The sequence below is a fragment of the Alosa pseudoharengus genome, unplaced genomic scaffold (genome assembly GCF_046254945.1).
Source record: "Alosa pseudoharengus isolate Yale_2024_CS ecotype anadromous, Long Island Sound unplaced genomic scaffold, YU_APseudo_1.1 YU_APseudo_1.1_scf_3, whole genome shotgun sequence".
Taxonomy (NCBI): Eukaryota; Metazoa; Chordata; class Actinopteri; order Clupeiformes; family Clupeidae; genus Alosa; species Alosa pseudoharengus.
In genome coordinates this window covers 1,276,192-1,289,050 of record NW_027468718.1, presented here as the reverse complement: position 1 = coordinate 1,289,050, position 12,859 = coordinate 1,276,192, and the positions used below count along the sequence as shown (strand labels likewise).

At 45.9% G+C, this 12,859-nt stretch overlaps 1 protein-coding gene across 1 annotated transcript in view; it reads right to left on the bottom strand.

Moving 5' to 3' along the window:
- Window positions 1–12,586, bottom strand: part of wdfy2 (WD repeat and FYVE domain containing 2) — a 34,087-nt gene extending 21,501 nt beyond the window's left edge. Inside the window, exons 1-4 of the mRNA XM_076262929.1 lie at window positions 12,330–12,586; window positions 8,740–8,807; window positions 1,944–2,017; window positions 1,505–1,559 (exon numbers count right to left, since the gene is read on the bottom strand). Of these exons, the coding sequence (XP_076119044.1) occupies window positions 1,505–1,559; window positions 1,944–2,017; window positions 8,740–8,807; window positions 12,330–12,466 (334 nt within the window). The 5' untranslated portion in view covers window positions 12,467–12,586. The remainder of the gene's footprint in view (window positions 1–1,504; window positions 1,560–1,943; window positions 2,018–8,739; window positions 8,808–12,329) is intronic.
- Between the last annotated feature and the right edge of the window lie 273 nt (window positions 12,587–12,859).

Genomic DNA, 12,859 nt, shown 5'->3' with positions numbered 1-12,859 from the left:
AGTCAAATTGAAAAGCCTGAATTCTCTGGGGAGACATGTGCCTGGTTTTGCCATGCCTGGTCACATATTATATTCTAGTCCTCCGGCGTTCCAAGGTAGGCTATTGAAAGGTTATTTAATATAATGTCTAACCCCTCCCTCCAAAAATCGAGTTTCGTATTGACAAAAATCATGATACAAATCGAATCGTGAGGTTGGTGTATCGTTACAGCCCTACTACAGACCAACCACCGACCAACGCCACTGACCAACACAGCACTCCTGACCAACCCAACACTACTGACCAACACAACACAACTGACCAACACATTACAACTGACCAACCCAACACTAGACCAACCCAACAATACTGACCAACACAACACTACTGACCAACACTATGACCAACCCAACACTACTGACCAACACAACACTACTGACCAACACTACTGACCAACACTACTGACCAACCCAACCCAACACTACTGACCAACCCAACACTACCGACCAACAATACTGACCAACCCAACACTATCGACCAACCATACTGACCAACCCAACACTACCGACCAACCCAACACCACTGACCAACCCAACACAACTGACCAACCCAACACCACTGACCAACCCAACACTACTGACCAACACAACTGACCAACCCAACACCACTGACCAACCCAACACTACTGACCAACAATACTGACCAACCCAACACTACTGACCAACCCAACACTACTAACCAACAATACTGACCAACCCAACACTACTGACCAACACAACTGACCAACACTACTGACCAACCCAACACTACTAACCAACAATACTGACCAACCCAACACTACCGACCAACAATACTGACCAACCCAACACAACTGACCAACCCAACACCACTGACCAACCCAACACTACTGTTCAACCCAACACTACCGACCAACAATACTGACCATCAATACTGACCAACCCAACAATACTGACCAACCAAACACAACTGACCAACCCACCACTACTGACCAACACTACTGATCAACCAAACACTGACCAACCCAACACTACTGACCAACAATACTGACCAACCCAACACTACCGACCAGCAATACTGACCAACCCAACACAACTGACAAACCCAAAACCACTGACCAACCCAACACTACTGACTAACACTACTGACCAACCCAACACTACCGACCAACAATACTGACCAACCCAACACCACTGACCAACCCAACACTACTGACCAACACTACTGATCAACCCAACACTACTGACCAACCCAACACTACTGATCAAACCAACACTCCCGACCAACACTCCCTACCAACCCAACACTGCTGATCAACACCACTGACCAATCAAAACTACTGACACTACTGACCAACCCAACACCACTGACCAACACATCACTGATCAACCCAACAACAATGTGTGTGTATATCTGTGTTTTTTTTTTAGTTGTGTGTCACAAAGAGTTTTTGTTTTCTGTGTGTGATTGTGTGTGTGTGTGTGTGTGTGTGCAGCCTCCACTTACCCTGGTATGTGTGTGCAGGGGTCATCTTGTTATAGTCCTCTGAGACAATGAAATCCTACAGAGAGAGAGAGACAGACAGGGGGAGGGAGAGAGAGGGAGATAGAGAGGGAGAGAGAGAGGGAGATAGAGAGGGAGAGAGAGGGAGATAGAGAGGGAGAGAGAGAGGGAGATAGAGAGGGAGAGAGACAGAGACAGAAAGGGGGGAGAGAGGTAGAGGGGGAGGGAGAGAGAGGGAGATAGAGAGGGAGAGAGACAGAGACAGAAAGGGGGGAGAGAGGTAGAGGGGGAGGGAGAGAGAGAGGGAGAGAGGGAGGGAGAGAGGGAGAGGGAGAGAGAGAGAGAAAGGGAGAGACTCTTCAGCTCATTTAAGATAATAGAACTAGAGAGTAAGGGCAGGCTGTTATGGACCAATTGCTATGGTAACAACAGGGGGACTCACCAACACGACTCCGTTGTCCATCCCAACCGACAGACGCCGCGTCTCCGGGTTAAACGACATGCAAGAACAAGTCGCTGAGAGAGAGAGAGAGAGAGAGGGAGAGAGAGAGGGAGAGAGAGAGAGGGAGGGAGAGAGAGATGGAGAGAGAGAGAGAGGGAAGGAGGGAGAGAGAGAGAGGGAAAGAGAGAGATGGAGAGAGGGAGGGAGAGAGAGAGAGAGAGGTAGGGAGGTGAGAGAGAGGGAAAGAGAGAGATGGAGGGAGGAAGAAAGAAAGAAAGGAGAGAGAGGGAGGGAGGGAGAGAGAAGGAGGGAGAGAGAGAGAGGGAGGGAGGCGAGAGAGGGAGAGAGAGGGAGGGAGAGAGAGATGGAGAGAGAGAGAGGGAGGGAGAGAGAGAGAGAGGGAGGGAGGGAGAGAGAGAGGGAAAGAGAGAGAGAGGGAGGGAGGGAGGCGAGAGAGAGGGAAAGAGAGAGATGGAGGGAGGAAGAAAGAAAGAAAGGATAGAGAGGGAGGGAGGAAGAAAGAAAGGAGAGAGAGGGAGGAAAAAGAAAGAGAGATGCATGTTTAGGAGAGTTTTAATTGCACGGTAGGGGAGGGGTGGGAGTAGCGAGCTAGCTCTCTCTTGTTTGAACATCAACAGAGTGACATTACGCAACATCGCTTAGAGCACCTTTAAAGGTGCTATAAACAATGTTAAATGTGGTTTCATCACTTTAAAGGTGCTCTAAGCAATGTAATGTGGTTTCATCACTTTAAAGGTGCTATAAGCGATGTAATGCAGTTTCATCACTTTAAAGGTGCTCTAAGCAATGTAATGTGGTTTCATCACTTTAAAGGTGCTATAAGCGATGTAATGCAGTTTCATCACTTTAAAGGTGCTATAAGCAATGTAATGTGGTTTCTAAGCTTAACATTTTTGTCACATACAGCAAACATGTGCCCCAAATACACTGTAAAAAAACACAGTCTCTGTGGACAGCCCAGGCTCCAAAAACATTCAAATTTGCCCATAAAAACATAACAAACTGTTCCAGCAAATCACCGACGAGATGCACGTTTAGGAGAGTTTCAATTGCACAGGACGGAGGGGGAGGGAGTAGCGAGCTACCTTTAATCTTCAAAATACCCAACATCGCTTAGAACACCTTTAATCTCCAAATTCTGTTAAAGGAACACGCCACCCAATGTCAGTAGTAATATATGTTCTTACCTTAACTTTCACGAGTTGAGTCATACCTCTCCCGTGTCCGTACCTGCACTCAAACGCTCTGGTGCGCGGCTGGACTGTGTTAGCATGTTGCTATGCTAGCGGGCTTTGACGGCAACTAAGCGTAGAAGTAATCAAAAACATCCACGTTTTACCGACTTAAATACAGTTGCACGAGTAGTTGATAGAAATGCTACGGCCACGCAACGTGAAACGTGGCGATTTTCCAAGCGAATAAACCGGAGAACTACAATGTGTGGCGCAATAGCACTTGGGAGTACTTCGACCTAGCGTAGTAGTATTGTTAACACCTAATTGTAGATCCTATCCACCACAGAGTTTAGAATCCATGCTGGATGATCGACCCTCAGCCTCTCCCTCCCCTCTGAGCGAGAGAGAGGCACACACACTAGAGATGCGCTGATGGACTATTATTTCAACCATAACTGCATAGCAAAACTTATCATCCATCAGCCATCCATCAACACCAAAGTTTTTTGACCAATTTTCGAAACGGCACCCGCCCACCATCCGCTGGTTGTTTTAATGTAGGCTATATGGGTGATGCAGCGCTGCTGACGTGAGGCTAGAAAGCCCTTGCCTGTTCTAGGAAGACTGATCCAATGCAGCAAATATATTAAAAGGCTAAAGTCGTACATTGGCTATGTTGTAGCCTATCCCCAGAATATCAGCAGCAAACTCAGTCTCTGTCTCGCAAAACAGTCTCCAAATAAAACGCACATCGGCCTGTTGCCTTTTCTGCCAGCTTGTGAAAATATATCGTCCAAAATGCTTGATTGCATTGCATTCTCCACATTTTTAGCTACATTTTCATGTACCACATCAGCATTTTTGTTCAGTGAATCTTTTGTAAATTGCTTTGAAATGAATTGCGCTGTATGTCTGAAAAAGACGCGCTCGTGCAGTCAAAATGAATGGGAGTCTTCAGAACAGGCTTTCAGTCACCCTGACATAACAGTGTGTAAAGTAGCCTATAATGTGAATGACTTGTTATTTTATCAAGGATTTCTTTTTTTTGCAAAAAATAAAGTACAATAGGAATTAATTAGTAGGCCAGGAGCATGTTGAAATTATGTGGCAAATTGCGTTTTTTATTACAATGATAAAATTGTAAAAGGACGTGACCGAAGCTGAGGCAAGCCAGGCAATAGGCCTATAGGCCCGACGGTAATTGTAAAGCAATTTACAAAAGATTCACTGAACAAAAATGCTGATGTGGTACATGAAAATGTAGCTAAAAATGTGGAGAATGCAATGCAATCAAGCATTTTGGACGATATATTTTCACAAGCTGGCAGAAAAGGCAACAGGCCGATGTGCGTTTTATTTGGAGACTGTTTTGCGAGACAGAGACTGAGTTTGCTGCTGATATTCTGGGGATAGGCTACAACATAGCCAATGTACGACTTTAGCCTTTTAATATATTTGCTGCATTGGATCAGTCTTCCTAGAACAGGCAAGGGCTTTCTAGCCTCACGTCAGCAGCGCTGCATCACCCATATAGCCTACATTAAAACAACCAGCGGATGGTGGGCGGGTGCCGTTTCAAAAATTGGTCAAAAAACTTTGGTGTTGATGGATGGCTGATGGATGATAAGTTTTGCTATGCAGTTATGGTTGAAATAATAGCCCATCAGCGCATCTCTAGTGTGTGTGCCTCTCTCTCGCTCAGAGGGGAGGGAGAGGCTGAGGGTCGATCCAGCATGGATTCTAAACTCTGTGGTGGATAGGATCTACAATTAGGTGTTAACAATACTACTACGCTAGGTCGAAGTACTCCCAAGTGCTATTGCGCCACACATTGTAGTTCTCCGGTTTATTCGCTTGGAAAATCGCCACGTTTCACGTTGCGTGGCCGTAGCATTTCTATCAACTACTCGTGCAACTGTATTTAAGTCGGTAAAACGTGGATGTTTTTGATTACTTCTACGCTTAGTTGCCGTCAAAGCCCGCTAGCATAGCAACATGCTAACACAGTCCAGCCGCGCACCAGAGCGTTTGAGTGCACGTACGGACACGGGAGAGGTATGACTCAACTCGTGAAAGTTAAGGTAAGAACATATATTACTACTGACATTGGGTGGCGTGTTCCTTTAACATGTCTGTCCTTTTATGGGTACATGTGATTGGGCCTCTATAGAGCATCACAGTCCCCGCCCACAGGAGTTTCCGGAAGTAAGAATTTAATGCAATTTCTCCATTGACAATTCGGGTATAAGCCATAAAAACTTTAGCCTGGCTAGCGCCACCACTTCTCAATGAGACGTGGTCTGGGAACCAAACGTTAATTTTCTCGTATTTGAAATAAATGCCCAGATCCGTTTATTGGGTGCCACGGATGTCTATCAAATGCGTCTGTACATAGCTCATCATCGTCTTGCTTTCCCCCTTGTTCTGTGATTGGTCCCCTATCTCAGGCGAAAATTTGCTCCATGGTCTCCAGGCTGCCTTAGCAGCGTGAATCAAATCGCGCGCAAGGCAGCATGGGAACACCCAGGCTATAAAAACTTAACTGCACATGGTAGACTCAAAACCAGCTACGGCTGTACTAAGCGATTGTGTATGCTCATATAGACGCCAAAAGTTCACGGGGCACTAACCTCGTTTTGAGATAAATGTCTTTTATTCGCGATGTCTTGGATAAGTACTTCATTATCCACAATCCTGAACAATCCCACAATCCCACAGTGATGCCTCTGATTGGTGGAAAGGCCGTTATGATCATAGTTTGAAATTCTTTAGCGAAAATTATTGACAAAGATGGCGGAGTCTTTTACTGCATACGGCGAAAATCTTCATGTGAATAAAAACTTTCTAGACGAACATTGGTACTTGTATCAACAATGATTGTGGTTTATATATCACACGAACTTAGTCAGGGCCAATACACCATCAAATAGGATACTGTAAATGCTAGTTTAAACACTTAACTTTTCAGGTAGCCGATAGGCTAATCATTAGCCTTTCAGACATTTAGAATGTCATTATAATGCTGCTAACATTAGCCTACATGCTGCAACACAGGTATGACATATATTATGTTTTAGTGACCTTGTTGTTTCTATGAACATGAATTGTTGTTTATAGGAAACAACAACTTAGTCGAGGCATAAAAAGCCCTGTATATCCTCATTAAGTACTTAAACGTTTGAACTAGCTAGCTAGCTGATAGCACAAGCTGGATGCTACCACCGGCTAGAAACTGCAGTACCTGCTAAAATGGTTAGCAAACCGTCCATGCCCCTGTGAATATTTCACTGTTTCAAGGACGAAATCAAAAGTGTCCAAAGGGGTGAAAACCACTTTAAATCGGGTCACATTATTGACTGTTGTGTGTCCGAGGGTCAGCTTGTGGGTTTTGTAAGGGCCAGCATGAGGGACAAGACCTACAAAGTTGTGTGGTGAGTTTTGCAGGGAGGTTGGTAATGCTAGATCTAGTTAACATTAGCTAGGCTACTGTAGCCTTCATACTGTAGTGTATGAGTCATATCATTAATCATTAACCTAGAAATACTTCTTCGTACATTTAATGAACATTTTGTGTAATAATTCACAGCAAGTTAATAAACTGAATATGGTGGTCCAAGAGCGGTCCATGCATCAGGATGGCAGTCAGAAAGCACTGCACAATGTTACTAACGTTAACGGCTTTCACACACACACAATATAAAATACACAATGATAATGGGATGATAATGGGTTTATGGGATGAGTAGTTCCTTCGCCCGGAATTGAAAATATGTACAGTCTTGTACCTTTGACTTTTTTTGGATTTTCTCTTCGTTTTTTCAGTCGAAATGATATATTGTATGCTTATGAGTTATGCCGTAGCTGGTTAGCCTAAGACATGCTGTAAAACTCTTTAGATACGGATTTTTGCAAAACATCAATGGGAGAAATGAATGGGAAATGTACTTCCGGAAACTAAGCTCTCTCGGAGGAGGGGCGGGACTGTGATTCTCTATGGGCTTCTATGTGTACATGTGATTGGGCTTCTATGGGCTTCTATGTGTACATGTGATTGGGCTTCTATGTGCACATGTGATTGGGCCTCTATGGGCTTCTATGTGCACATGTAATTGGGCTTTTATGTGTACATGTGATTGGGGTTCTATGGGCTTCTATGTGTTCATGTAATTGGGCTTCTATGGGCTTCTATGTGTACATGTGATTGGGCTTCTATGTGCACATGTGATTGGGCTTGTATGGGCTTCTATGTGTACATGTGATTGGGCTTCTATGTGTACATGTGATTGGGCTTCTATGGGCTTCTATGTGCACATGTGATTGGGCTTCTATGGGCTTCTATGTGCACATGTGATTGGGCTTCTATGGGCTTCTATGTGCACATGTGATTGGGCTTCTATGTGACTGTATTCCTGTTCATAACAAATGAACAGGAATACAGTCACATGTAAACCAACAAGGTAACACTTTATTTTAATGTGTCGCTGTTACAGTGTACCTACCTAATTAGGTACAGTGGTACAACCTGTGTAACAACATGTACTATCAGGTACTGTCATTGTACTTGCATTATGTATTTGTGGGTACCTACATATAGTTGTTACATTGTAATACTGAGTGCTTTTACAAAACTTTGCCAATTTGCCTACATTTTCATCAGATGCAAAGAGCTGACCTGAGACCTGCTGGATGGGGTAAATCTGGTCATGATAGATTTGATATACAAAGCATTCTTAGCTCCAGTCAAGGCCTCATTGTCTTCAGTGTACATGTAACAGCTGTGCTGCTACAACCTTGTTACTTTTTGATACAGTGGAATAAACCTATTAAGTGTACCAGTTAATTACTTACATGTACATATGACATGTATGTTATGTCTTCGATGTCTTGGAACAGGTCTACTAATTCACTACATAGTACATATATCAACTGTGTTGGTACACACTTATTGCTCTTTGATACAGTGGCATAAAACCATTAAAATGAAGTGTTCCAGTTAAGTACTTACAATTACATATTACATGTATGTTGTGTCATTGGTGTCTTGGAACATGTCTGCCATTACCCTACATACTGTAGTACATGTATCAACTGTGTTGGTAAACATTTATTACTCTTTTGATACAGTGGAATAAACCCATTAAAATAAAGTGTAGCAGTTAAGTACTTACATCTACATATATACATCCTGTCAATGATGTTATGCATCCTGTAATTGATGTGTTGAAACGTGTCTGCTGTTACACCACACAGTACATGTGAATTAGTAGACCTGTTCCAAGACAAGACCTGTTCCAGTTTATTCCACTGTATCAAAGAGTAACAAGGTTGTAGCAGCACAGCTGTTACATGTACACTGAAGACAATGAGGCCTTGACTGGAGCTAAGCATGCTTTGTATATCAAATCTATCATGACACGATTTTATGTGTGTGTGTGTGTGTGTGTCTATGTGTGTGTGTGTGAGTGTGTGTGTGTGTATGTGTGTGTGAGTGTGTGTGTGAGTGAGTGTGTATGTGTGTGCGTTCCGTGTGTGTTTGTGTGTGTGAGAGAGTGTGTGTGTGCATGCATGTGTGTGTGTGTGTGTGTGTGTAGCTTCCTCACCAGGCATGCTGTGGTACACGCTGGGCCAGTATTGACCGCTGTCTCTCTTTAGCCAGATGCGGATGGTCCTGCACACACACACACACATACATAGTTATATACATTTAAGTATATTAGTATATATTAGTATACATTTAAGTATATATATTTAAGTATATATTTAAGTATACTTAAATAGTATATATACTTATAAAGGCAGCCGTGGCCCACTGGTTAGCACTCTGGACTTGTAACCGGAGGGTTGCCGGAACCCCGAGCAGTAGGAACGGCTGAAGTGCCCTTGACCAAGGCACCTAACCCCTCACTGCTCCCCGAGCACCGCTGTAGCAGGCAGCTCACTGCGCCGGGATTAGTGTGTGCTTCACCTCACTGTGTGTACACTGTGTGCTGAGTGTGTTTCACTAATTCATGGATTAGGATAAATGCAGAGACCAAATTTCCCTCACGGGATCAAAAGAGTATATAAACTTATACTTATACATACATACACACACACACACACACACACACACACACACACACACACACACACACACACAAAGAAAGAGAGAAAGAAGTCAATAGAACACTCCAGTAGAGGCTGAAGAGCTGAAGGCAGTGTCGTAGTCACACACACACACACACACGTAGGCACGCACGCGCACACACACACACACACACACACACACACACACAAACACACGTAGGCATGCACGCACACACACACACGTAGGCACACACACACACACACACAAACACACGTAGGCATGCACGCACACACACACACGTAGGCACGCACGTGCACACACACACACACACACACAGCACACACACACATAGGCACACACGCACACACACATATACATAGGCACACACACACACACACACGCACAGACATACACACACATACGTGCACACACACACGCACGTGCACGCACACACAAACAAACACACACACACACACACACACACACACACACACACACACACACACACATGCACATTAGAGGTAAAGGTGGCACCTACGCCTCCATATGTAGAGGCTGCCAATTACTGCTGATACAGAGCAATATCTTCTTGGCCTTGTTCTTACGTAGTCCACAGATTTGCAGGCCTCGTACACACATCTTGTGCACATGGCCTAAACTACCAAAAATGAGGGCAATGATTTTACAGGAGTAACCAGAGTTATTGAAAACATTGTACCATGGTTGATATTTTAACAGTTTTGAAGCATAGCAGATGTCCATGTAAGCATCGAAAAAGCAACCAATTTCTATTATTGTAACGGCTTTGGTGTGTTCTTGGTAAGTTATTCATGGCAGTTTCCAATGTAGCGCACTGTTTGTATCACTGTGTGTGATACGTTATGGTCAGCACAGGGCAGACAGGCCAGTTGTCCTTGTAGGCGTAGGCCTGTCCAGTGCTGTATCATGCGCGAGTGGAAGTGATTGATTATTGCCCTTCTGGTGTTTTGCCGTCGAGGAGTTGAATGTTGTGGCCAGTTGTGATGGTTGCCTCTGCCGTGATGGTTGGATCCGTGATGATGTTATTGTTGATTTCCACTGACTGTCCTAATGTGTCCCTCCAGCGCAGTTGGACATTTGCGCGGTTGCATAGGTCACTCAGGTCCAGCCAGTCCGAGCGCACGCCGAAGCCTGGTGTGTTGGTGTGTTCCATTGGCTTTTCTTCTGAACCCGAGGAAGCTGGCGTCATCTGATGTAGATAGAGGGACCTAGCGCTTCCTCAGATGTAGCAGAAGTTTTCGGGCAAGCTCACGCAGGGCTGCGTCATCATTGTTTAGCATCCTTAACAGGTTGCGTATTCTGGCGGCAACATACACCCACTCTGTGTGAGGGACACCCAGCCCTCCCTCTCTGGCCCTGTGAAACAGAACGTCTCTTGTCCAGTTAGTGTTTAGTCCCATCCAGCGTCTTACTAGGCCTACAGTCTTATTATTCAGCTCATTTAAGATGCATTTAGGGATGTGGATGTTTGCAAAGAGATGCTGTATTTTGGAAAGAGCAATCTCTCTTATGGCCTGTAATTTCATTGCGACAGGGAGGGGGGATGAATCTACCATCTCCATCCTTGTGCAGTATTCGCTGCTAAGTTTGTGTAATTGCTCTTCCCATTCACCCGCGATGTTGAATCGGTGTCCAAGGTAGCAGTAGGTTTCGTGGCACGCATACACTTTAATCTGATGGAAAAGGAGGGTGGCTTGTCTTGATACCACCTGTTACCTCCACTGCGTCTCTCGTAGAACACAGCACACTTGGTGTTTTTCACCTCTAGTCCGGACCACCGCAGGAATTCGTTGTGTGGGATAGCATGGTCTCGTAGGCATGCACACACACACACACACACACACACACACACACACGTAGGCATGCACGCGCACAAACACACACGTAGGCATGCACACGCACACACACACAAACACACACATGTAGGCTCGCACGCACACACAGACACGTAGGCACGCACGCACACACACACACACACGTAGGCACGCACGCGCACACACACACACACACACACACGTAGGCACGCACACACACACACACAAGCACACACACACGTAGGCACGCACGCACGCACACACATACGTAGGCACACACACACAAACACACGCACACAGACATACACACACATACGTGCACACACACGGGCGCGCACGCACACACAAACACACACACACACACAGACACACACACAGACAGACAGACACACGCACGCACACACACACAAACACATACACACATGCGCGCACACACAAGCAAACACACACACACACGCGCGCGCGCGTGCGCACACGCACACACAAACACACAGACACATACACACACACGTGCGCACGCACACACAAACACACAGACACACACACACACACACAGCAGCAGCCTTTACATTAGTTTGACCGGAAGTCATTCATTCCTTACGAGGAATCGCAGGCTGCATGCAAACAGAGATGAACGAGTGTGTGTGTGTGTGTGTGTGTGTGCCTACGAGTGTGTGGGCGTGTGTGTGTGTGTGTGCCTACGAGTGTGTAGGCCTGATGTGATACGAACGAGTGTGTGGGCCCGATCTGACAGATCACACAGAAATATTACAAATGTTATCCGTTAGCTGCATATTTTATGACTGTTGAGTAGAATGAAAACTTAAGCAGTATGATAGTCCATTCATTTCATTTCATTCAAAACAAACCAACTGAATAAAGCTTCATGCAGGACTCTGAAGTCTACCCAGAACTTGAATATATTTTAGAATAAATGTACAGCTGAGCTGACACATATACAACGCCCCCCCCCCCTAACATTCTGCTGTCACATGATTGGTTGCTGCGAAGCTTTGATCAGCAAAGCTGCGCCTTGATGCACGCGCGCGCGGAGACGGCGCCACCCACATTAGGTCGCGAGCTCCCCCATGAAGAGAGAACTGTTGTGCGTCTCGAGCTTGCGATGTTTTCTGGTTGCTTTTCCCTTCTCTTGGCGGGAGCTATACCCGCGAGCCCCCTCTTCCTCCCAGCATTCCTGCTCTATTGGCGCCGCGGCTGGAACCGTGGCGCAACGTTGGCCGCTTCACGCGAGCGGATCAGATCACCCTACCTGTCGTCGGAGACGCTGATCACCCCGTCCTCTTTCGGAATGATGACCGCCGTGATCACGAGCTCCTGCGACGTTTCAATCTTGCTTAGCAGCACTGGCTTTCGCGCCTGGGCGCGAGGTTGGATCTCCGCAGCCATGTCGACGTTGAAACCGAGTTTCTGTCACCTGGCAGCGCGAGGTAACACAGGCCACCAGCAGCAGCACAGGCTGCACGGGGCGTCCGCGAGGGTTTGTTGTGACACAGTGGGTTACTGCCTGTCAGCTGACCGGGTGCGCGTTCCCGAGACTAAGCACAGATACACTGCTCATGCGCGTGGGCTTCGTTCGGACTCCCAGGCAAGAGGGCGATCCAGCTACTGTCAGAATCAGCCGCGTGGACAGGCCCAAGGCAACGCTGACCGAGCGAACTGAGCCAAACGAGCCCTGAAGAGCCTGTCATATTTGCATAAGAGGAAGTGTAACGTTGACTGTCGCTCAAACTGCCGCTATCCTAAACTGACCCGTTCACCTGATAGACGCAGCAAACATAT